The 27,730-nt window shown below is 38.4% G+C and overlaps 1 protein-coding gene across 2 annotated transcripts in view; it reads right to left on the reverse strand.

Moving 5' to 3' along the window:
* FBXL7 (F-box and leucine rich repeat protein 7) overlaps positions 1 to 27,730 on the reverse strand; it is a 188,979-nt gene that overhangs the window by 126,770 nt on the left and 34,479 nt on the right. For both annotated transcript variants that reach the window (XM_079300275.1, XM_079300273.1), the window contains exon 2: positions 3,675 to 3,764. Coding sequence is in view for 1 of the 2 variants with exons in the window: in XM_079300273.1 (XP_079156399.1) it covers positions 3,675 to 3,764 (90 nt within the window). In the remaining variant the exon portion in view is untranslated. The remainder of the gene's footprint in view (positions 1 to 3,674; positions 3,765 to 27,730) is intronic.

Genomic DNA, 27,730 nt, shown 5'->3' on the forward strand with positions numbered 1-27,730 from the left:
TCACTTGTATGGTAAAATGAGAGGCAGGCAATTCAAATAAATTTGTGTTCAAGAAATGTCATTCAATATATTCCCACGTAGAGCAGTGATATATGATTTCTGATACTGAGGTCAATTTTTTCTGGAAAAAGGAAGTTTTCTTTATAGAAACTTCAGTGGTCCCACAAAAAAAGGATGGCCAAGGGCCCCAAACACACCTTGATCAACCAAGCCATCATCTTGCACAGTGTACAGTAGAACTTTTACATCAGCAATTAAAGCATAACATGTTTGCAAAGTGCTACATTTTCACAGTCACCTCCCCAAGCTGATTTAATGGGGGGAATGGCTTCTAAAGAATGCAATTGATCCCACCAGCCTTCAGGCTGTGCTGCTCTGAGAGGCATAGAATCATTTAGGTTGGAAAAGACCCCTGAGATCATCAAGTCCAACTATAAACCCAGCACTGTCAAATCCAGCAGAACCACTACAAAACAAATAAAACAGGAAGGAGGACACAACTAGGAAAGAGAAGGCTCTTCTGGTACAGACCTGAACTACAGAAGAAACACCTCGTGTTGAGATGCATACAGCTACTGCCAAAACAAATTCATTCAATCTCCACGCTAAATATACATTACAATGTACTCTAGAAACTCAGTACTTGTACTCAGAAACAAAGTAAAATACTCAGTCTTTGAAGGTCCCTAGAAGTCAGCTAAAAGCAGATAAAATTTTACCTTCAAAACTCAGCAGCTGGCTTCACCATATTTTTGCAAAACTCAAAATACTAAGATTTAATGGGATATATTCAGAGGTCCTTTAGCACTGAGCCCTTCTGCTAAAACAGTGTTTTACTTCAGAACTAATCCTTCAATTCGATTTTACAGAAACTGAGAAATAAATTAGAACTTCTACATTGAGCTCATACATGAGCTCTCAATTTAAAGCTGCCTCTGGATTGCATCTTACTGTGCTCCACATGAAGTGCAAACAGTATTGATTTTTTATTTGAAAAACAGTCAGTCAAGTTAATTCAGTGTCCAGCTTGGACATTACATTCCACGCTCTGCAGGTAAGTGTTAGAAGAAAACTCCCTGATCAAGGTAAGCCCATACAAAAACAGTCATTCAGTCTAATCTTCTAAATCAAGTTTCAGACAATAATATTCCAGCTGAGACTGTGTCTAGCAAATTGCATTTAAATGGCCCACAAAAAATCCATTTAGCCTTTCACTTGCCAGAGAGCAGTGGGGGGTAGTAAAAACTCATGAGTTCTCATATTTCTAACTGTAATTGATTGATAGGGTAAAGAATTGCAGACAATGTCTGAGACTGGAAAATAAGTAAAAGGCAAAAGTAAAAGAAGCTAAAGAAAACTGCATCCTCAGAAGAGGAGACAGAGTGGAGGCATCAGTGTGCTTGCACAGGCTACAATGCTTCCCTCTGAGCCAAGCTGTAGCCAAACCAACAGCCTGGGATTTACAGAGAGGACGAGACATCAAGGTTTTGCCACCTTCCCTTCACTGAAGTACTGAGTGAGAGCCACTGGACTCCAGTTTCAGCACTCTGTGTCCCTCTCAAGTGCATCACTGGTATGTCAAAGCCTGAATTTAGGAAGCTGCACAGTCTGCCAGGTGCTGTCTGCTTTCCTCTATGCAGCAAAAACAGAGTAGTGGTTACCTGTCTGATGCATCACTGGGTGAAGCTTGTTCAGCTAAGGATGCCAACACACTCTGGCCTTGCCTGGGGAAGAGGTGCCCTTCACCCAGACACATTCAAAATACAGCCAACACTTTGTCTCTTTGAAACATAAAATATTCCACAACTCTACAGATGCTCTAAATCCACAATGTGAGGGACGGTACCATTACTTTGGCCATAACTGCACCACTCATGCCCATCAGAGTTAAATGATGTTCCCTTAACAGGATATCTACCACAGGAACATCAAAAGTAATTTCAAGCATCTTGTTGTATTTTGAATCTGCTGTCAAAATAAGTATTTGTCAAATCACACTATTCCAAGGAACAGAAAAATTAGCCTAACAACTGAAATTGCCTCCAAGTACAGAATACACAATTACACTGCCCTGAACTCTGATTTTGCATGTGAACTCATAAAAACATATTTTAACTACAGCAACTGCTGGCCTGCATTTAAGCCTCCCTCACTAATAAATTAATCAGCTGCAAACTAGTGGAGAACATTTCAAGCTCAACATTCATATTCACTGGCTCAATGATGGGCTAAATTCAGAACATAAATCATAGAGATTAGTAAAGGATTATTTTGCATTATCTTACTTGAATCCAAGGAAAAAAAGCTTTACAGACTGAAGTAGAAAATAAATTCAGAGTAATTACTAAGTACTGACTTCAGATTTGCCACTATTCTTTTGTGGTTTCTTCTCTTTTTCATTCCTGGCTGTCATAAAGAAAATACATTTCCTAAATTTTCTTTGTGTCCTAGTAATTCACCTCCTTAAAGTACCTCAAAACTTTTGAATCTAAGGTTTAGAGAAACAAAGTCTACTATTCAATTTAAGATTATTAACCATTTATTTGTTTGTTGTTAAATTTATTGGATGGACTAAAAGGCAGATTCTAAACCAGTATTTCTTCATAGGTGCCAGATATTCATTCTTGGTATGGTATTATGCATGCCAAACAACAGAACTCTTGTGATTTATGTGGTCATTTATTACTTACATGAACTGCTTTTTTTTGTAGATTCTACAGTCATAATCAGACTTGCCATATTAGAACTATTCAAAAGTCTGATTTCCTTTAACCACAAGAAATAAAGCTAGACTAAGAGCAATCAGAGCTTGTAACTTAATTTGTAGTGACAGAAGTGTAAGAAATCAGAATTAACTTGATTACTACCAATATAACCAAATCATTACAACAGACTTAAACAGAAATACTGGTTAAGGCATATAAATGCACAATTTTTAAAAATCCTCCCAGCTTACAACATTAAACTGTATGTAGTTATTTCCTCTCAGCCTTAAAATACACAATTATAAAAACTGGGGCAAATAGACTTCCATTTAAAAGAGCATATCTACTCACATGTAAGAAGTCAAAAAGGGAAAATCAACAATTCTCCATTCATAGACCAGTTAGTACAACACACAGGACATAACTGTATGACAGATATGACATCTCAGTCCCCTGGACATTAGCAATCTAGCCCTCAGTGATGACATACTCCAGCAATTATAGGAGAGGTGTATTGACCTAATTAAATGTGTCAGGTCAGCATGTCCACAACTACACTTTTGAAAAACTTGTCTCAAACAACTCATGTTTTCATGGTGCTCACAGTATGAAAAGAATTTTTACTGATATTTGACCTAAATTGCATGTCAAAAAGCTTCCATCAATCATATCCTTCAAATATAACTGCAAAATCAGATTAAAATCAGTTTAAAAGCCTTTGCTGAAAAAGCAGCATACAAAATTACTCCTCTCTTCATTTGGGTTCTGCAGAACTTGTCTTAAATCCTTTGTCACAAATTCAAATCAGAAACGACCACAGGTAGAAGTGAAAACTGTTTGAAGGAAGAACTGCTTTTGAATTTCTAGCAGACCAATGCTACTGCACAGAAGGAATGAGGAGGAGAGTTTCTGAACACTGCTAGGATTCCCTGGGGAGCCTGACCTGGGTAATGAGTACCAGCTGCCTACCTTCACTGGTAGCTGCATTCTTCTGGGCTTTGGTGGGCGTGTGATCCGTACTTGAACTCACGTCGGATGAGATGCTTGAGCTGCCCTTGCCTGCAAAAGGAGAAAGAGGTGGAGAGGGAGGGAGGGAGGGGGAGAGAGAGAGAACAAACATGAGTATCAACTCTGAAATAGAAAGACCTTCAATATCAGAACCTGGAACAATTCCAGGAAGCTTTAAACTAAGTTTAAAGCAGCTGATGTTCATTTTGTACACACCAGAATAGGAATTCACTGCACTGTAACTTTTACCATGTGCATCTTCACATGTATTAAGGGTGCAAATAGTCTCCCATGCCACAGGGCCTCTCACTGAATATTTGCTAAGTTCCAATGAAAATTAAATGTTTGTGATTAACAACATTAGAAGAATCTAAATGTTTAGTTTACTCATTCAAATACCTCTTACACAGATCAAAAAAATTGGTTGCATTCAAAGTATGTTAAATGAGCTTGGATTTCTGTTTTATGTGTTCACATCATGTATTCAAGTCATTTGGTCACATGAAAATTAAAGCAAGGTATCTGTTTTCTCCTTTACCATACTCACTGCATGATGTAATACATCATTTCAGAATTAACTTCTCACTAATAGTGGAGGGGTTTTAAGTGTAAATCATAACCTATGGATGTTCTTTCTCTTATTTTCTCTCTTAAAAGCTTTTCCTGAATTTCCTACATCACTATCTTCAGACCTATATGTAGGATATCAAACTCTAGATACAAGTCACAAGCAAAAGAAATCCAAGTACATATTAAAAATTAACCCATATGAGATGCTATGGAAGAACAGAGTTGGCTAAACCAAAGCAGTCTTTTTGTTTACCTGTGAGGATCTAAGAGAGAGCCACTTCTGTTTCACTTCACTTATTCTATTCAATCTCAATAATTACTCACAGGGAATACATTCTACCCGGCAGGAGGAACCAGAACAACCACCCAAAGAAGAAGTGGGATAATTCTAGAGACAGAAAATGCAGTGAACACTGTTACATTTTAAAGAGTTGCCTAGCCCCACAACACTGCAAAACTGAAGCTTTTAAGATCTATTTATTTTTTTTTTTACCAAAATTAGGCTGTATGCAGAAAGCTAGCTGACACCAAGCTTCTGTCACTTGAGTAAACCTATAATCACAGGAATGTTAGCAGAGACTTTTCTGATCTGTTATTTCAATCAGGCATTCCTTGGGGTTCTGGGTTACTGTATGCCTGGTTTTCATAACATCAAGATGTAAGGGAGAGCTCTGCTTTTTAAAGGTGCCACAACAGAACAAGGATTTAAGTTTTAATGGGAAACGACTGGAGAATGTGCAAATGTAAGTTGCTTCACAACCAAGGTACTACCACTTAATCTCTCAGCCAGCCCTAGAGAACCATTCTCCACAGAAAGTTGTTTAAATTAACATGCTCAGATTTGAGAGATGAATATGAATTGAACTGGAGTGAAAAGATATTAAAATGGCCAGAAGAAAATTAAAAAATAAATGGCTAAATTTAGTAGTTGGGCAGGGTGAAGAGAAAGAAAAATGTGTATTTCCAATAATCCACTAACTGCTTTTTACATTCCTTTAAGAAATTAAGCAAAAGAAGCAACACTTCCAGAATATCACTTCAATTTCTCTCAAGCTGTGACATGAGTTGGAGTAATACACTGTGGTCTTCATAGAAGTTACTGTCCCAAAATAACTCTACAGCTAAGGCAATGACATTTGTGGTAGGAGAAAGGCAGAAGATAAAAGAGAAGGGTAGATGTTAAATGCTCTTTCCTAGGAAGAAGTCAAAGAACAAGAAACACCTGCAGCAGCTGATAATCAAATCACTACTGACAGGAAAGGTATTTAGGTGGTATTGCCACTACCAGCAACTCCTTATGTATCAAAAAATGCAACTGCAGAGGCAGAAAATAAAATTCCAAGGAGTATCAGCACTCCTTAACAGATTAATAGAAAGAAAACACAATTAAACAGACTAACTGAAAAAATTATTTCCTCAAAGCAAATAAACAGGATTTCCTTTAAGAAAGAACTTATCTTTCTTGGGAGGAGGGAAGAGGGAAAGGAAGTCAGTGATAACAAATAACAGCAGAGTTGCAAGATGGTCATATCTGGCATGGGTTGTTTTCAGAAATGCTTCCCAGGCTCCATACCTCCCCACTAACAATAGCAGTTCTATTTACCCCAAATACATGCCCACCTCAAAGAACATAACTAAAATATTTTACCCACTGTAAGCTACTAATTGTCAGTACACCTAGTAGCAACATATTTATAATTGCACACTTCTGTAGAAATTGTGAAATGCCTGATGTAAGTGTAGATATTTATCATTTAAATCTACTTGAACTTTAAAACATTTTAACACTTTGCAAGAACTTTAAACTAGAAATCAAGAAAAAAAAACCCCACAGTTACTGCTTTGGCTAGGTACAGTTCTACCTGTAATAATATTTTTAGATTAAGTTTTGTCTTACTGTATATAGCCCCAAAACTAGTCCTTTTCCTTCCTGTCAACTCTGACACTCTCCACTCAGATAAGGGGGAAGAAGGTACTTTCTAGCAATTTTCAATGTGTTTCAAATATACTAGCTGACACTATATATCTTTCTTTTTGCTTTTTTTTCAGTGCAAAGCAAAGCTTCGAGTAGGCTAGATTTGGCTACTGCAGACACATGTACACATGCCAGAGCTAAAACATAACAGTATTTAAGTATCCTCCAGAGAGGAAAGGCTGGGAGAGCAGCAGCTGTTCAGCCTGGAGATCGTAGTTGGCCTCTTCTCCCAAGTAAAAAGTGACAGACAAGAGGAAACTGCATCAAGTTGTGCCAGGGGAGGTTTGGGTTCCATACCAGAAAAAATTTCTGCACTGAAAGGGTGTTCAGGCATTGGAACAGACTGCTCAGAGAAGTGGTGGAGTCACCATCCCTGGTGGTATTTAAAAGACATGTAGATGTGGTGTTTAGGGACATGTTGTAGTGATGGACTTGGCAGCGCTGGGTTCACAGTTGGACTCGATTGTAAGGGTCTTTTCCAACCTAAATGATTACATGGAATATTAGAATCACAGAAATTCAAAGGCTGCTGATCTCTCTAATGCCATAGGGAACAGTTAAAGCACAGTATAACACTGGTTTTCAGAGGCCAGTTCCTCTCCAATTCAAAAGAGAAAGTCATTGCACATAAATATACCCTGACAAGGGTTCTAATGCAGTGACAACTAGAAGGATCAAACAGAGGGCAATATTGCAAAGACTACAGCAGTAATGACTGTATTTGATCTTCTGCTAAAACAAATTAAAGGCCTGCCAAAAGCTTCCCTAACATGACTTGCAATGATCTAGAGTTTCCTTCATACAGTCAACAATTCTTTATTTCTAAGCCAGAAGCTGCAATCCAAAAGAAAGGAAACTGCACTATGGCAGTACATAGATATGATAGAAGAAATCTATTTTCCTAGAATACAACATAATTCACACCGGCAGTGAAGGTAACATGTACTTCACAACACCTGCAAAGAATCACACAGCCACACAGTTGCAACTCAAATCATGTCTCTGACCTGCTTCTGAAGAAGCAGAAGTCGGGATTTTTTTTCCCTCTACTAGTGCCAAAATCCTACAATAGTCATAGGAACAAGATTCCAGCTATCCAACCTAGTATGCTATTTCCTACAGATTACATTTTGATCCTGCTGGAAAGAAAGCTAGAATCAGGCAGGCATATAACAGATACTTCTCCTGAGCATTGTCTCCAGGTCTTTGTAGCCCATGAAAGTTTTTCAGCCACAAGATGTCCTTCTACTCAGTAGCCCTAGAGTCTTATTAAACTTACCTTCTCTTTTGAATCATGAATATTAAAATAATGTGTTCAATTTTCTTTTTATCATCACAGATGGCTATACTGACTACATTAGGTTTTTTTTTTAAAAGTGTTTGCTATCTTCACTTTTGCAAACTTTGGATTCTGCCAGTCACACTCACTGCTCAGAAGTGCCAAGGACAACCCAAGTCAGTCAGGACAGAATCAATGCAATTTAAACTTTCATGGGAAAGCACAGCCTGTAACTGTGTGACACTGAAACATTAATTTTGGAGCCATATATGCAAAGCCTGTCCTAGTCTGAACAGCAGTGAATCCCCTTCACTTTCTCTGGAACAATTTACTAGGCTTTCTTTCAGCACATATGCCTTGGATTCTGGTGTATGGGCATTTGCATGCCATATTTTACATATCTCATAAAGACAGGCTGACCTGATCATTGTTTCTTATGTGCCACCCTGGAAAGTAACAGCAGTATTTTTCTTGACATCAAGTTTTATGTGATGACATCTTTCTTCTGCAGGCAGTGACAGGTACCTCAGGAATTAAATGGATAGTCGGGCCAAATCCACTGCTTGCCATGCTGAAGTGAAATGTTAGACAAAATGCCAAAACAGCAAAACAAAATAATCATTAAGGAAAAGAGAGCAGAAAGCAATTAAGTCTAGAATATCCATTAATCTTTTTAACTGTCCAAAAGTGTTATATTACAATGTCTTTGATATAAAAATCTGAAAATCTTGTTTATTTAAGCCATCAGTTCTTATCCAAATGACATTATTCAAATTAAACTTCTCAACATGAAAGTACATATGTGCATGGTTTTCCTACCAGATGATCATTACTTTCTCTTTTATATCTTCAGACAAGTTCTTTTAAAATCAAATACATGCCAACCACATCAAGAACAGATCCAGAAAAAAAAAAAAACCAAAATCAATCCAAACCTCAAAGCATCAGGGATCATTCAAGAGGAAAGAAAAATCTCTTTTCCTTCTCTTGTTTCCATGACACACATTATACCGGTCCAAGTCACCAAAACCTCAAGTGTATCCCTTTACAATCTGTACCTCCAAAGACTGCACACTCCTAGAATGTTTCCAAGTATTCCCATGGAAATCAGCAGCCTAGTGCAGCACTTAGGCTTTGGGGATATAGCATCCTTTAAAGATGCAATATATCAATTCATTTATCCAAAGTACAAGAAAAGTTGGACTACACACTTTGGACAATCACTCTCCTTGACTTTACATCTGTACCAATGGAAATTATGTCATAAAATTGGTTTCCATCTATTAATTCTTAACTGCTGAGCAAACTACCACTGCTTCAACACTGAAGTTACCTACCTGCAAGCATTGTTACTCACTGAACTGCTTTCAAGATGATATAAGTTCATTTACAAATTCACATTGACCTTCTGCCCTAAAAATCTTAGGAGTGTGGCTCTTAAGCTTGCTCTTCTTTTTTTCCAAATGAAAACACGTCCAATATAACAAACAGGCTACAAATTTTATTCCACCCAACAATTGTCAGGATATGATACGACAAACTGTGATCTGCACAAACTCCAATACCAAGGAAATGAAATAAACTGAATGTTTCAAAGGAAGCATGCTGAAGTTTGAAGAGCTTGCAGATATGTGCTAGGACTGCTACTTTAGGACAATATTTCTTAAAACTTTCACAAGTGGAATTGCCACAAATATTTTTACATAACTTTTCTTTTTATTTTTAAATGACAACTCCAGCTTCCAGGATTGTGAAATTTGGCTGTGAAATCTGGCATAACTTAGCTATGAGACAATACACTTAGTTCTGCAGCATTTCCATGAGTTTTAAGCTAAATTTCAATTCAGGTCCCACAAGCCAATTTGGCCAGTTTGTTCTTCCAGTCAGTGCCTGCCTCACCTCCTCAAGAACCACAGCACACGACAAAACCTCCTGCAAACACCAACAGGCTACACTAATATATCTCTGCTAGGGAATAAGTCACCCTGTGATTTTTATTTCTTTTTCCAGGTGCAGGGGCACTGGGAGGCTCAGCCCCTCAGTGTCACCTTTTGGAGGCAGTGTTACAACCAGATACGAAGCCACTTGAAAGGTGAAGCTGTAACAAAGACAACAAGTGTTATTTAATTCTGATCTAAATATGACACTGGAAGTTCTGCAGCTAGCAAGACACAACAGGTTATCCACTATACTGCAAAAGGCCTGAAAAACATACATTAAAGTGCAGGAAGGGGACTGGATTTTTCAGAACTGTTTAGCAGAATGATGTTTATTACCAGCAAGGCAAGCCTTCAGAAGGTCTGGATTAAAATCATGAAGTTTAAATAAAATTGTTCACATAGTCATAGATTCTAATTGCTGCACTAGAAGCCTACTGAGTTTGTAGTCAAGACATCTTTAATTCTCATCTTGGTGCCAAATAACTCACTATGAGTTTAGAATAGCTAAAGGCTTTATTTAATCAAGTCTTCAAATGAACTCCTCTAATCTAATAAGTAAACAGAGGCAGGACACATATTGCTTAACAGATGATAATACCTTTTCTAGATATGATCCCTTTTCTAGAGAACTTCAGCACTCACTGATGAGGCTTGTTAACCAAGAACACTTATATGGCACTATGAAAGTCACCCTAATTTTGGAAGACAGTACATCTCTGCTTTATCAAAGGATTTCACAATACTGAGTGACAAACAACACGCACCACTGCTAGGTTTCTAAAGAATCAACAATGCATCAAACTACTTTGAGGCCTTTCTTCACACCTGCTAAGCAGCCTGCAGGCAGAAGGTAATGCTAATCCAAACTTTGCACCCACTCCAAGGGTTAAGCTCTGCTTTTCAAACACACACAGATAAAAGGCCAAGAACTGTTTAGTCTAGGCTGCCTGAGAAAGAAAGAATGCAAGTACTCCACTGATTTGAACTCAAAGTGAGAAAACAAGATGAGAAATCTTTAACATCCTTTTTTATTACTTAGCAGGACTAGCATGTCTCTAGACTAAGTATTAAAATACTATCTTTCACTGAAATGGCAAGCCTATATTTAAAAAATGGTCCCTAACCTACTTTACCAAGGAAACTGGAAAATAAAACTTCGGGCTTCCAACCAATCACAGAATTTTCTTAGAAAATGTTCATCCATTCAATATAGGACTTTTCATTACAAGTTGTCATCCAATTACCATGTCTTTAGATGGGCATTTACTCATGATATAATGTTTTCAAATTTCTTAACTAACCTTAGCTCTACTATTTTAATCCAATAGCCAAAAAAATTATTAAACCAACACAATAAATTAATAAACACAATTAAGTCAAAACAAACCCCTTTTTCTAGTTTTATGCTTTCTCTGAGAAAGTAACTTCATTGACAATTTCACCACTAATGGCTGCTTCCATTTTGTTTTTTCCCCAGGTCTATTGTAATTTAAACAAAATGCTAATCCTTTCCATTCAGAAAAGGCAATGGCTATCCAGTTCAATACCAAACAGAGACTTCATTTGCACTTTATTGCATGAGACATGCCAAAGAGTGGAGGTAGCCTGAGAGGATGCACTCCAGTATAGATCCAGTATAGATTATGAAGTGGCTACAATCTGTTATTGCACTGGAACCCATCAGACATTTGGCATAGGTCTGAATTTCATCATATAGTTCAGTACTACAAAATCAAACCCACCAAATACACAATAATACCATTAACACTTGAGATCTGTATTTAGATTTTCACAAACAACTAGTTCCAAGATCTAAACAAAAAATTTATTATTAAACTTAACACTGTCAATTTTACTGCTCAGTCAGGTACAGTGGAAACAGAAGAAACCCCCAGGTCAAAGTGGCTGCTGTGTCAGTGCTGGAGGAGGAGCTTTTTTTGGTGTAGTACATAGTACTACCATAAAAATCAACCTCAGAATATCTCCCAAAATTTTAGCTTGACTATTGACAGCTGTTTAAGTCAGAGTTAATGGTAAAGAGTTGAAGAAGTGAAAATCCTTTATCAAGACATCATACAAAGTACTCTGGTATTTGTGAAAAGTGATACAAAAATCTTTCATGTGAGAATACAGACCTGACAGCCTAAGATGACTTCTTTACTTACAGAACAACAAAAGAACCTGACAGCCAAGGAAAAGCAGACAAGGATCACTCTACTCTCTTAGATAAGCACAGTCACTTTCAGCTTTTCTTTACTGGTGGATACAGGGAGGGGAGGAGGGACAAAGGGAAGTGGCTGGCTCAAGGATGCAAGGAGAAGGAGACTTTGAAAAATAGCGGGATTACAAAAACTAGAGATTTGTGAAAAAAGGCACATAGTGATAGAGAGTGGTATCTGAAGGCAACAAAAAGGAGAGAACCTACATACTTGAGAAATATCCTTACTTTTTAACTGACCATCAAGTTTGGCAAAATGACAAATCTCATATTAGCAGGTTTAGAAATGAAACTCATCAGCACATCATAATTGAGTTAAAAACAATTAAGAGTATGAAAGAAGCCATACTTACAAAAGAAATCTAACTAAGACTTCACACAATACATTTGGCAATCAGCTTTAGACTTCTTCCTTTTTCTCTGAATTCTATGAAATGCTAAGTTCTAATGTTGCACTAACCACAGATGTCTGGCAATGATTGCACTAAAAACTAAAAAAAAAAAAAAAAAAACAAAAAACCAAGCCACAAAACAAAAACAAAATCCAGTATCTGTCTGATTTTTTAACACAATTTTAACAGATCATTTTAATATAATAGAAAATTCCATTATTCCCATTGAAAACTCTCTGTAGTTTCAATTACATAAATTAATCTTCTAGTCTCAACTTTATACTGAGACTGTGCACACAACTGTAATTTGCCACTGCAGACACTGCCTGAACACTGAGAGTAAAATTTATCCAAAAGAACACAGAGGCTCATCTATCCCCAGAATATGAGTAGGATAGCAATTCTCCATAGAGATACTGTGTGTTCAGTGCTAATTCAGCATTTTTATTCCTTCTGCACCATTATCTATATTTCAGCTGTCTTTCACAAAAAAAAACCTTCCTGTCAGAAAACACAAAAACATGGCATGGAAACTCTCGGAAGAGTAAAATATAAATTCCCTCAAAGCACTACAATTTCTTCATCTATTTTAAGGCCATGTTATTTGTAACTCACAGAGGTTTTCAGTGGGAAAAGGACACACTAAGGAAAAAAACCAAAGGTAACTAATATCTACCCTGCTGATAATTCAGTATTTAATTTTGAAATGTGTTTCATTCTCACTATTTAGTAGTATGCATGCCACTGTCACAAAGATTGTTTGGTTACAGTTTGAGAATTATAAAATTCCTTGTGCAGCATATCCATAAAGCTCAAATTGAACTGAGCAACTCTGAAAAAAAAAAAAAAAAAAAAAAGGCACATCTTTCAAAAGTGTTTTATCCAATGTCTTTGTGAAGAGACATGCTTCACCCCCCTTTCTTTCCATCAGAATAGACAAGAATTTGGAATAACTCATTCTTGTAGTATTCAGTATTAGCATCTCATTACAGGAAAAAAAGAATACTGAAAGTAGAGTACATCTCCAGCAGAAGAGACCAGAAACAAGAGAAACCGAGTGGGTATGTCAGTGACCACTACACATGACAGTTAAAAAATAAAAATAAAAAAAAATCTCTTGCTCATGATGTTCTTGTCTGGGTAGTTTTGGGGAACCAACAATGTTGCAGGAGGGCCAGTCTCTAGCTCCCAGTCACCCTGCCCAGCATCATACTGATTATTGCAATGCTCTTTAATTCATCCTATGTTTCTTTCTCTTAGCCAACTCACTACTTATACAGAAGAGAAGACAGGGGATGCATTGCTTGAATTAATATTCTGCCATCTGACACCAAATCTTTACCCCACTTGAACCAACGTCATGTGAGCACTCTTATAACACTCAGGGAATCATCTCTGCTTCTTGATCACACTTTTCCACTTATTTTTTAATTAATCAGTACTGCTAAAAAACTAATAGAAGTCACATCATTGAAACATGGATCATTTTAGAGAATTTTCCCCAACCAAAAAGAAAACAAAATAAACAACACAAAAAAACCAAGCAAAAACCCCAAAAGCAACAAAAAAACCCCAAACCAAACAAACAACACAAATCCCAAAAATTTACAAACCCAAATAAACAAAAAAGAACCCACCACAAAATCCACAACCAACCAACCATTAAACCGTTATTAAGATTTGTAATAACTGAGGTAATTCAACTTAAAGGTTGAGGGAAAGCACATAAAGTGGCACAATGCAACAATAATTATTAGAGAAGAAACAGCTTATTATAAAAAAATTGCTGTCAAGGATCAAGTTGGTAACATGAGAAGGAAACTGGAAATCCAAACAGGGATGTCAGACAGGCTGAGGATAATGGCAAACACAGACCAGGCTCTGTGGTCAACAGGATAAGGTCCAAGCACACTATCTGCAAGATACTTCTGGCTCTCTCCTTGCATAAACTTCCACTCAATTATGCATTTTAATGGCTTTTGCATCATCCTCAAACCAGCTAAGCCACCTATGCAGTGTAATGTGGCTCAACTGGCTCTCCTTAAGGATCAGCCCCTCACTCCTCTTTTACTCTTAGAGATGTTCCTGATGAACCAATCCCAAACTGAGCAATGCTCAGGACAGCAGCCTTTTCTGGCAGACCTGTTAGGCAAGGTTAGCCAAACATCAGTAGCTTTGCCACTGAACAATACAACTCAACTTTTCCCAATTCTTTCAGTCTCTCTGTTCAGCTTCATTGTGCTGAAAGCAGTCACCATCACTAATTCATTTCTGTGAGAATTCTGACTCCCTGACCACAATCTGCCTGACAAGAAACACTCTCAAAGTGTTTCAAGTGTGGAGTAGAGATGTTTAACACTTTAGCCATTTAGTTTGCATCTTCCTGCATTTGCTCCAACCTGTCTGATGATTTCTAGCAAGTAAGTCTAATAACAGTTACAATCACATTTGTACATTTTTGCTAGCAGACAGAGCAAGTCTGGACCTCTACATGCAGAGGTAGAGCATGGAGTTATGTTCTGGGAACTGACAAAAGTTGTGCATTTCCTCCCACTCCCTGCTTTTTGAAAATCTCTGTCTAGTGCCATTTGGCACCTTTCATACCCAAGCACTTCCTTTGCTAAGCAGCTCCTTTTGTAGTTGAAGGCAATAGAAAGCTGCATTTTACTTCCAGGAAAGCATACAGTTTACATGAGCCAGAGGGAAGCACCTGCACCTCTCCAGTCCTGGCATGTCCATGGCTGCATACCAGGCCAAAACACAGTTAATGTCAAAGAGCCACAGGTGCAGGAAGCTTGCTCCACTGCTCATTTCCACAATATCCTCTCAAAAGGACAGCTTATTCTTTGCTAACTACACTTAAGAGAGCTGCTAACAATTCACATGATTCTTTTTCAGACATAAGTTTAATTAAATGGCACTGTAAAACTACAGTTTGAGAAATACACCATGCCACGCCAAGAACCTGATTTACTCCTCAGAAACTATCTGTACCATGACAACAGGAGCAAAACTGCTTGTCCAAACCAGCTAGAAGTTTTGCTGATTTATCTCATTCTCCACTATGCTATCCAGGTTAAAGTCCATGAGTTAAACCATTGTTCTAACACAGCAAGGGCCTTCAGAAGACTGAGACACTCTTCAATCAGTTCTTTAGCACATAGTGCTAAATGTAATTGAAATGCAAAAGTAATTCCATGTTTCAGGGAAATTTTGCAAATTAATATTGAATCTCAACCACTCTTTACTGAAACTGACTTCTCCAAAACCAAAACATACTGAACATACAGAAGCAGTGATTTCTCATGTGATTAATTATCATGTTTTTTCCTTGGGTACTCCTTACCTTCATTAAAGGAAATCTAAGGCTAACAGAGAGCACACATCAGTGACATTTTAAACCAAACAGGTTGATTTTTCCACTTGTGCCAATAAGTGCATGTCCATCCACTACCAGAGGGCCTGAGAGAAGGAAGCAATGCTTAAAATCATAATCTGTTTTTCCCCTGCTTGTCATACCCTCTGTCAAAAGAAGTCATTAGAAGGTACTTGCTCAAAACATGAGGAGTGGCAGTGTGTACATGATGGAAAGACAAAAGGACAGAAGTGAAGAACACAAGAGAAACTTGTCCTATATCTGTGCCAAAAAACAAGTAGGAATATATCTGAAATTCTGGGTAGCAGAGATGAGATTGTATAAATATTTTCTCAAAAAAGTTCTATTCTTCCAGCAGTGGGAAACAGATATTCATACCACTGAATGGTTATACTACACCTCTGAAATAAAAATCAATAGCTACCAAAACAAAGTTGCTATAGGAAAGTAAGAGTTTTAGACAGATTCCTGCTGCAATTCCAGCACAGCACAACTACCAGTTAATAATTTAACCAAAAGAATAAGTGTTATTTGAACATCCACAGTGTCTTGAAAACTCAGCAAGGTACCCTGATTTCTGCATATAAATGCACACACAGAGATGTATACAGTCAAGAAATGCAAGAGTGTGTCCATTTTTAAGATCACTTCAGAAATCCAAGTTGTACAATGCAACAAGTGCACCAGTATTTCTGTTATTTTGAAATTCATTATCCGGATTTCAAGTATCAGCAAACAACTCAAGGCAAGCTTTCTCAATGGTTACTTCTTAACCTGCAGTGGTTTGACTTTTTCCTTTGCAATACAGCACTTTTCTTTGAAGTAAAACACTCTTATTTGAGCTGAAACTCAACTTCAGAAAGCATCACTGCAAAATCTGAAGCTGTAGACAGAGGCATCTACTAATGACAAATATCTTTACTAAGTCAGTCCACTCACAAATAACAAAATACATTTTGAACCTTTTATCTAAAGCATTTTAAAATACACATAACTACAGAAGAATGTTTGCCAAAGTGGTTTTGGCACACAAAGGAAGAGATGGATACTGAACATGTGTCCACTGTTCTAGGTCAGACGAAGGTTGATCCATCTCTGAGCTCTGCAGGTAATGCCCAACAGCAGATGCCTTTTTGGCACAGCCATCACATCTGACTGAAGAAAAGCACACCCCCCAAAAAGGACTGCAATCACACCCTTTTCATTTTTTCTTACCTTAAAATTGTGTAACAGCCATTAGTAAATACTAAAGGAAATAAATACTAAAGGAAAAGGAACTTTTTCTTTGAGGAAACAATCACATAAGGCTTGACCTGTCCCCATAGTGACCTTTCACTATGTAAGACTATCTCAAAGGGATAAATCACAGCCTCAGTTGTCATTATCCCATTCCACTAGCTTGCAAAAGTGTAGAATAACCTTTCTAAAGCACTTTCACAGTCTTCCTTTCCAAAACTGGCACCACTGATACACAACAACTTAGGGCAAGAACTTACATTGTGTGCACTGCCCTCTTTAAAAATTAGGACAACAAAAACTATCCACAGGTAGTTCCTGACATAGGGGAGGTACTGTTGGCTTGAGATATTCACTATTTACCATATCATGTCCTGCCAGCTGAAAGCAAAACAGCCAAACAGCTCTTCCTTCACAGCCTTCCATTCCATCCACTCCCTAGCAACATCCACAGGCACTTTCCCAAGGTACTCTTCAAGACCATGAAATCTCTATAAATATACTGCCCTCTTTTAGTCTCCCAGATGAAGTTCCCCATGATTAAAGCATTCTACTGGTAGGTAGGCAAATATCTATCAAGATAACTAGTATTAAATACTAGTTGTTTCCTCAAATCTGCTTTTCTATATCCATCTCACTCTTTCAACAAAGAAGATATGCTCTTGAGACTGGAATTTTGTTTTATTGTTGCAATCCAGCAGCAAGAACAACCAATATTTCTGGAAAACTGCAGGAAAAGCTATTTCTCCTATTCTTGGCAAGAGCAAGCAGTTAATCTTTTAATTTTCACTGAAAAGGACAGCAGAGAATAAAAATTCTGCAAGCTGATCAAGTACCCACCACAGTGGGTAAAACAAACTGCCAAGTGACATATAACAGGATCCCTGCGCAGGAATGCAGGGTCATGACACACACCATCTTCCACGATGATTTATTCTTTTTAAAAAGTTGTAAAAATCAGGGGATGAAGTAGGTGGTCATGTCACTATTCATCCAACAAGTCTGCACTGATACCATGCACTGAAACAGACAAACTTTCATAACATTGTAAAAACCCACACAAATATCAGTAACTGATGGATGGCTGAGCTGTGCTCGAAAGCAGCTACTTGCTCCTTCTGCTCAGGCAGGAGGAAAAGATGCAGCTCACTGAAAACCTCACAGTTCTGCAATGAGCTGCTTTGCTCCCCATCTGTCCATCCCCTTCTGATCTCTGCTCAGACTGGAAGAACACCCTCTGGAGAGTGTGATCCCCAGGGTGCATTGGGTTTCTGATCCACACTGAATGCTGGGTCAGAACCTGCCTGTGGAGCAGGTTTTAATTACATCATGCTGGAATTTGGCAAGAGTCCTGGCATTTAATTAAACAGCCGTTTTCTGAAGCAAAGCTCACAGCAGAGCACACAAAGAGACACAGAGGTCTGATGATGTGCTTCATAGCAGCACTTCCCCTATGGCCCAGTGCCTACTCTGCAAGCAGTCCCAATCTACCAGGAATACAGCATTTCACATCACCAGATGCCTAAAATCAGACTAAATGGGGTGGTCTACACCCAGGAGTATGAAAACCACTCACATTTTCCAAGAACAGCAAAAACCATAGTAGACTGAATTCAGGCACATTAAAGCTGTATAGCCAACATTTGGAAAAGATGATTTGGGTTCTTCCTAATTGCTTTCTCCCATGAAGAAAGGTCCACAGAGTAGCCATGCCACCGTACTTCCTCAGACACTTACAAACATAGGGCCCAACAGGAAGATTAAAAAAGCAAGCATGATGGTCAGCATTTTTCAGGTGCTTTTACCTAGAAAGTAACTTTCCTGATGTTACAGAGAAAGGTCAGGGCCATTTCAACAGTTTGAAGAGCTATTGCTTTAAAATAAAACCCCTCCTCTGCTGCCAGGTCTAGTTTCAATCTTTTTTTTTTCCTTTTTGTTTTTTTCCTTTTTTTTTTTTTCCTTTTTTTTTTTTTTTAACCTATCGGGAATTTATAACAGTCTGAACATTTGAAGAGGAACCAAGGAGGACTCCCCAGAAGCATACAGCAAGCACCTTCACCCAGAATATCTGTTTTACCTCTGGGAAACAAGACTCATTCCTAGTTTCACAGTCCTGAACACAACAGTCTTAAAGGTAGCCTAACATGTAAGATATCATTCTCCAAGCACTCTGGTAGCAATTTCCTACAGGTGCTCTGGTTTAGATCAATATTGCCATTTGGACCTCTAAATAGGACCTTTTACACACATTCTGGTATTCCCTCATTGCAAATACTTTCCCTGATATAGAGTACACTTCCCCTGTCTCCATGCTATGCCATGCTCACAATCCATGGTCAGTTTAGCAATAGACTCTTGACCCCTTCTCCTCAGCTGTCTCTGATCAATGAGATGCCTAATAAAAGTTTTACTCTCATGATGTCCTCCCTGAACTACTCAGTATTTTGCACCAGTGAGTTAATGCCATTTCTACTTTTACCACCTCACAAAATTCTGTCAACATATTCTGTTATGGTCCTTTTGCAGTAAGCTTGTTTCCCAGCATTACACATGTTGCTGGCTCATCTAGTTCAAAGCCAATAATGAAAATGTTAGACCAGATGGGTCTCTGAGGGAAGACCACCATTGGCATCACCATTGTTGCAATTCCCTCTTGAAAACACCTTGCTATGTGCTCTTCACATCAGCCAAGGATTTATTTACCTAAAGACATCTCATTTCAGGAGACAGGTTTGCCAGGACTATTGGCAGTAGGGGAAAAAAGGGTGAGGCAGCCAAGAGCTGAAGTGAGCCTGCAGGTACTGTCCAGTAGAAGACACTGCCTTTTGGAAGAAGTACTTGCTTTCTGAAGCATTAAACAAACAATGCAAGGCAGGGTTGTCTTTTATTAAGGAATTAAAACTGATGTAGTTTTGATTTTGATACAGTTTTACACTAAAATTCAACTTGAGAAAGTTTGAAAACCTAACCCAGCATCATCATGTTCAACATAATGACAACCATTACCACAAGCATCACAAAACTTTACAGCTTCCTATTTCTGAACTGTCAAACATTAAACTTTCTTTGATAATATTTGGAGAGAAGAGTAAGACACCAAACATGTGACAAATCCATTTTCAAAGGTCTCCACTCCCTTTAAAATTTTATTTTTAAAAAATAGAGCAATTACCACCAAGACCAAGAACACAAAGTCAAGTGAAGACTCAGTCCAACCCCCAAAAAAATGGGGTTGAACTTCAAAGTTAACTAAGATCTATACTTGTACATGTAAAAGTTGAAAGCTAAGCACCACCCCCACCCAAGAAAAAAAAAAACATCAACTAAAAGACAACTCACAAACCGATAATAGCAATAACACCTGCAGCTAAAATAATTAGAATACTATGAAATTCAAGCTATTTGCCTTAAGGCTAACCCACGTTTTTACAAAAAACCTGATCACAGCATGTAAGCCATGCAGTGCCTCAAGTATATCAGAAACTTTGTGTACTTGGCCATGAGAACCCATTACATTGAGCAGTTTCAAAAGCCTACTATCTCCAGGCTGCCAAAATTCATATCACTCTAATGATTTCAAAACACAGATGAACTGAAGACACCTTGGAAACTGGTATGTGTTATGGATGCAATTACTCCCGTTAATTAATATATTCCTGGGTCATCAGGCCAGTAATTTTCATTCTACCTAAGCAGAGGCAAAGGGTGCTCTGATGACCTTCAGCAAACACTATTTTCTGTCCACCACATTTTAGATGAGGCTTCTGGAAAGTGTTTCCACCAAAGACCACTGCTAATCTGTTACACAGAGTAGAGAGAAGTACCAGGTCAGGCAAGACAGGAAACAACTGAACTGGACTGAGAACCACACTTAAACAAAAACCTACACAACTTAGGGCCAGCAAGGCAGATGTGTCAGATCTCATCTCAGAAAGTTCCTCCTCTCAATCTCCTTCCATCAAAAAAACTATTTAACTACATATGCTCTGACGAATGATCTGCATTGTTTGGCTACCAGCTATAATCTTTTGATTTGTACTTACAGCTGAGTCAGAATTCCTAAAGAAACATGGAAGTTCTAATTACAATCTGACTTCATAATGGGTTACAGTAGGCTTAATGTCACACATTCCCCAGCTGGCTTACAAACTCAGTCACAATAACTGCACTCCAATGCCAAATTTTATTTATAACATTAAGAATATATATGCTTATATTTCTTTCATTTCAAAGGTTTAATATTGGTTTAATGTTTTCTTTAAAGGATAGCATCATTTAACCAGACCTTTTTAATTGGGCTACTATATGCAAATTATTGTGATAATTAGTACTACTAACACTTTACAGTCTACATATCCTTAGGAGCCCAGAAACATTATTTGCATGAAAAGCTGCCCAGGGACACTCTCATAGAAATGAAAACTTACAACTAATGCTAAGTGTTTCCTGCAACTGTTCTGACTACCTTTAGAAAAACATACTTCTGAGATGCAGCTTTTCACTGTATTTGTAAATACTGGGTTCCATATAGTTATCCATATGGCCACAGAAACATATAACCATTTAGACTGAAAAACATCTTCAAGATCACCAGCTCCAACCATGAACCTAACACTGCCAAGCCTAGTACTAAACTATATCCCCAAGTACAGCATGTACATGTCTTTTAAATACCTCCGAGGATGGAGACTCAACCAATTCCCTGGGTAGCTTATTCCAGGGCTTGACAATTCTTTCTGTGAAGAAATTTTGCCTAATATGCAATCTGAACCTCTCTAGACACAACTTGAAGTCATTTGCTCTCATCCTATCACTTGTTACCTGAGAGAAGAGACCAACACTCACCTCACTCCACTCTCAGGCAGTTGGAGAGAGTGGTTAAGTCCTCCCTGAGCCTTTTTTTTCTTGAGATTAAGCAACCCCATCTCCCTCAGCTGTTCCTCATCAGACTTGTGCTCCAGACCCTTCATTGGCTCTGTTTCCCTTCTCTGGACCCTCTCCAGCACCTCAATGTCTTTCCTGTTGACTACACAGGATTCAAGGTGTGCCCTCACCAGTGGCAGGAGGGGACAATCACTGCCCTGTTCTGCTGGCCACTCTACTGATGATACAGGCCAGGGTGCCACTGGCCTTCCTGGCCACCTTGAAAAATCACATTAGAAAAAGAGGCAACCACAATAACTATTTAACACTTGATGTGTTGGCCAGTTGCACAACTGAATAAGCAAATCTCTAGGAATGACAAGAAATTACTATCAGGACTTAACAGAGACTGCTGTCAACTTGACTAGCAGAAGTCTTAAAATGCCTAGAAAGACTGCTTAAATTTCTGGGTCCTGTGCCCACTATATATGATTTGGACAAGAATATCAGTAGAAACAGAAAACTCATAACAAAAGCAAGCCTCCAAGCATGGACCCTCTAACAGAAGTCATAAGCAAGCAGAAAACAAAACAAACAATTAAAAAAAGTCATATATTTTGCTTTTAAAACTAGCAAAATATTTATCTTGTTTTCCTCATGGCATGAAGTCTGAATGCTTGCTTGAAAAAATTTCTGAAGACCTAGCCACACTGCTACACCTACTTTAGGCTGTCATTTTCCATGCTATATAGAATCACAGAATATCTTGGGTTGAAAGGGATCCATAAGGATCATCAGTCTGCCTTTTGACCTTACACAAGACCCCCCAAGAATCCCATGTGCTTGATTATTGTCCAAACACTTGTTGAGCTCTGTCAGGTTTGGTGCTGTGACCACTGCCCTGGGGAGCCTGTTCCAGTGCCCAAACACCCTCTGGGTGAAAAATCTTTTCCTAAGATCCAACCTAAACCTCCCCTGACACAACTTCAGGTCATTCTCTCAGGTCCTGTCAGTGGTCACCACAAAGATCATTGCCTGCTCTTCCTCTCATAAGGAAATTGTAACTGCAATGAGATCTCCCCTTAGCCTCCTCCAGGCTGAACAAATCAAGTGACCTCAGTCACTCCTCTAATTGTCTCTTAACAATTTTGGACTCGTATATGAAGCAAGAATCCCATCTTACTATTACTTTTTGGACCTAACCCTGGCAATTCTCATAACAGCTTTTATTAAAACTTTATTTTCTATATGAATCAATCAGTGACTGGTAAGTCATTCAAGTACTTCAGCTTTTAATAAAGACATGGCATTTAATTAAAAAGCAGTTGAATTGTTTCTGTATTTCCAGAATTACAAAATCAATAGTATACCTAAAACTCATTGCATGTAGATGAAAACCTTCTCTGGCCTGAGTTTCCTCACTGTTTACCCTGAACAAGTTTCCCTGAAGTATGTATCCCCCCATTTGAAACACCTTTTAGAGCTGTTTGCCAATGCAAGATGAACAGTCAGTGTTTCCAGGTCCAAGTTGCTCCATTTAATCCAGAGCATTAAGCAGATTCCCTGGTATGGGAAGCAGACCCACGTTTACATGGCTGCAGGTATCTGACATCCAGCTACAAGAGGCTGTTAATGCCAGGAGACAAAACATGAACAAATGGGCTGGTGACAAGAATTCTTCTTGAGAAAGGGCAGCAGATGCTGACAGTATTCAGCTTTTAGTAAAGTAACTAAAATATTTAGAGTGCTTAGCGTTCTTCTAAGAGCATAGACCAGAAGAGAGCAACAGTCTTCATTAGGCCTAAAGAGAAATATGACCTAAAGAACAAGTCAGAAGAAATCAAGCCATTAATACCAGATATTTGTTTAGACTTGGAGCATCCTACCTTGTGATGGGAAAGGCCCTCAGTCTGTATTAGTCCTCTACTGCAGGAAATGCTCACCATACAAAAAACAGTATCCAGGAAAAGAAAGCCTAAGCAGGATTAGATAATTACAAACAGAGACATGCAAGTTAGGCAGCTTTGAGTCACAGCTGTTGTCAAGCTACAAAATCTGCTTTTTGCAGGATTCTGCCAATAATCACAGACAGTAAATGTGTCCATTTGCCTGTCTTCTATCCTTACCAAGGAGGAAACAGACACCACAATTCTATTCTTTTTTTAAACCCCTGGAATGGCTTCAAGTCCATAAAGGAATTCTGCACAAGTTACTTGAAATTCACAGACCAGACCAACTTTAGAATTTTGCTGAAGAAGCAATGTCCATTAGCAATGGAATTTCTTCCCATGCAAAGTTTCTACATGGATGAGGATCACAGTTTAGACAATTATACCAAAGGGATTCTCCAATGGCACATTACCTGATCTGAGGGAACTATTACAGACTATATTTGAAAATGCCCTTTCCTCTGTACAAATCAAACTAAAACTAAGTGGGCTTACAGCTGTACACAGCAGGTAGATTGGCTTTCCCTGTAGGAAAGGTAGTCTCATTGTTCTGAAATAGAGACTTCCAAAGAATAAGGATACTTTCTACATAAACAGATGCTTAAACTCAGAGTCATTCTAGTGAGAGTTGCCCCATCGAACCCACCAGTCCAAGTCAGGGCTTGAAGCTACAGTAGTGTGATACAAGCAAAGTATTTCAGAAAAAGCTATTTCAGGGTAAGATGAACTCAAGCAATGATATGCTTCAAAGCTTTTGCTGTAAAAATGTTTATAAAACCCATCCCTTATTGAGAGATATTGAAAACAGATGAACAATAAAAATGGTTATGCAGGAAAAATAAAAAGCTTGGAAAAACGCAGCTTTATTTCTTATGGTCCATAAATCCAACAGTTAGAAATGTACTATACACACAACAAAACCCCGTTTCCAAAAGCCTAGAATGGTTCTTCATAGTTCACTGCAAATTCATGGAGCTTCAATTAATGTTGTCATTATGGGAGGAGTAGATCACACAAGTAGGTAAATACACTGTCACTAAGAAAGGCTTTATCTATCTAACAGTCCACCCACCAAATCAAAAGGCTAAGAGAATAGGGTTTGTTGAGATTGGAAAAGAGAAGGCTTTGGGTCACCTAGATGTGGCCTTTCGGTACCTGAAGAGAGCCTCCAAGAAAGTTGGAGAGGGATTTTTACAAAGAGTACCATAACAAGGGTGAATGGTTTTAGACTGAGAGTAAGTTAAGATTAGATATAAGGAAGAAATTCTTTCTTGTGTGAGTAGTGAGGCTGCCCAGAGAAACTGTGGATGCGTCATCCCTGGAAGTGTTCCAGAACAGGTTGGATGGAGCTGTGAGCAACCTGGTCTAGCAAAAAATGGCCCTGTCCATGGCAGTGGGATTGGAATCAGATGATCTTTAAGGTCTCTTCCAATCCAAGCCATTCTGTGACTAAGCAGAAAGGAAAAAATAGATTCAATCTCTCTAATGAAAATTCTCATATTGCTGCTGCTCCAAGACTCAACCACAAGGTGTCAGAAACAAATGTTTTCAGCTCAACTATAGTGATGATAACAATTTGCAGGATTTCAGTTTTAAACCAATAAGACTGCAGCTTTTCACTTCTACTGATTACAGTAGGCAAGAGAATTGCAGTATTTCAAATAAGAAGCAGTGAAGACCTAACAAGAAAAGAGCACCCACTTACCTCTCATTCTTGGTTCAGACACCAGTCATACTTCTAGAACATACAATTCTAGCTTAGGGGTTCTGTCTATTAACTCTTCACATGACTCCATTAAACTATTCTTTGTTCATAAGTCACAGAGGGCCACTGCAAAGGACAGGACACTGAGCTACAGGGGTCTCATTTCAGCCAGTCCATGTATTTTGGGCTCTATGCAGAGATACTCCCAGGAGTGTCATTAGAGAAAGCAATCTTGCCCATACAGCTCTTTTCTTCTGATTCCTACTTCTGCCACTGCTGATAGCTGCCACTGAGATTTTAATTTAAATCACACAGAAATAGGGAAATCACATAGAAAAAGGGGACACACAGAAATACTGTGCAAACCCTGTCTTGTCAGTCTGAAGAGATGATCATCACCTATGCACAGCATTTCTTAGGACAAAAGCAAAGCACTAGGATGTAAGTCCATGACATAAATACACATGAAAATCCCTTTCCAATGAGAACCCATACAAAAAAGTAGTGCTCTGAAGGACAAACCCTCAGAAGCCATGCTACAGAGGAAGGCAAGAAGTCCCACAGCAGCACACTCTCACAAGTCAAGGACAGGTCTTGGGTTAGCAGAAAGCATGCCTATGAATCCCAGGAAATCAATCACCATTTAAGTTTAGCATCAACTGAAAATAAAGATTTCAAGTCTAAATAGCATTTTACATTACACAGATGCAAACATCATTTTAAGATAAAGGTAGTATTTCGCTATGAATGAGACATGAAGTACTTTGCAACAATTCATCTTACTGTCATTAGATATTCAAAAAAACAGTAATTCTAGTTTGTTTACTATGGCCAAATGCCCAGATTTAATTTTTTTTTTTTCACACATCTGTTTAACCTAAAAATTGGACAGTTTAGGCTGCAAGAAAATAGAAGGCTCAAAATGCAAACATCTTTGCCTGGAGGCGAGAGGACTTGCAAATTTGGTAGGTCACTTCTCTTTACAGCAACATCAGAGAACTTTTGCCAAAACTTTAGTTTCCAATTAGTTGAGATAGTACAGGGTTGTTCAGTATTTTACAGCAATTCTCCACTTTCATCTCAACTCTAACTAGCAAAAGAAAATAATGACCACTTATTCTAAGTGAAAGTGGGAGAAAATTCTGTCTACAAGTTTTGCTGCAGCTCTGGTACCTTATGAGAATTCACCTACAGATTATGGAGATTTGGGGTGAGAGAAGTAAATGTATCTCCCTTTTCTAGTTGATAAACTGGCTCTGAAACTCTAACTTCATTTCCCCTCTGCTGTTCTGGAGTGAAGGAGCCTTGATCCAGTTCTGTCACTAGATTTATGAGGAATGTGCAACACAGACCTAATGGGCAGCAAGACCCAGTTCTGTCACTCCTAAATTTTCCTTTGCTTCAGAGGAGTTTGCTGGCTGCAATAATTTAGTTGGCCTTTCCTATTTCCTGTGCCTCTCACAGACAATAAACAGAAATATTCCAGACATTACTTTTTGTCTGGATCCCAAGAAGCATTTTCAAAACAACACAAGCACTTCAGTGCCCACTCTCCCACACTTCTCCTCAAAACCACACAGCAGAAGAGAAATATCCAAGAGACAACCATGTCATTAAGCAAAGGAAGAATAACCTCTTAGCCACTTCATAATTTACTCAAAAGTGATTAGGAGGTGTAATGGAAAATTCTTCAGGATACTAAAAACTTCCAGCCAGTCGGAATGACACCAATGCAGAAAAAATACTACCTGAGCTGTACAGAGTCGAGCAGCTGCTGCCACCAACCAGCTATTTGCACATGGGACCATACCCAAGGCTTGACTGGCCTTGCATGCAGTTACTGAACTTTAAGGAACTGCTCTCAGATTTTAAGAGGGCAGCAGGCAACTGGAACAACTGATGCTCATCTCTCAGAACACATTAAGGTGAATTCAGACTAATCTTAGACTGGAGTTTGTTTTCAGCTGCAGAGAAACAATTTGAGAGGCAGCTCTTGAAGGAGCAATACCAGATTTGACCCAAAATTACAAACAAATTCCTTTGGCAGCTTCTGGATGTATTCCTTACCCATTCTATTTTTAACTTAATTCAAACATTCAAAGCCCTACCTAGAATAATAGCAGTATCATTCTTACCGTGTTTCCAACATGGTCACAGAGCTTCATAGTAATTTACATAGAAAGATAGCACAGGAAGTAATTAAAGTTGCAAACTCTCTTTAAAATACTTCTGAAAACTTTTGTGCCACTTATCTAAATGGTGTTATCTATCCATAAAGTGTTACCAAATCATAAATCCATTACCCTTGAGAATAAATCCTTGTGTAAGTGGCAAAGCAATGAGAAAACAGCAGATAGGGAGAGTTGTACATTTACTCCTACAACTGATGCAATCTCTCCAGAGAAGTTTTCTTATATCTAGTGTAAAGAGTCAGTCTTCAAGGAAAAAAACAAAACAGTGACACTCCTTCCAACTTCCTTGGCAAGCACTGAAGGACCACCTGATATGCCAGGT

Source organism: Erithacus rubecula (genome assembly GCF_903797595.1).
Source record: "Erithacus rubecula genome assembly, chromosome: 3".
In the NCBI taxonomy this organism is placed as follows: domain Eukaryota; kingdom Metazoa; phylum Chordata; class Aves; order Passeriformes; family Muscicapidae; genus Erithacus; species Erithacus rubecula.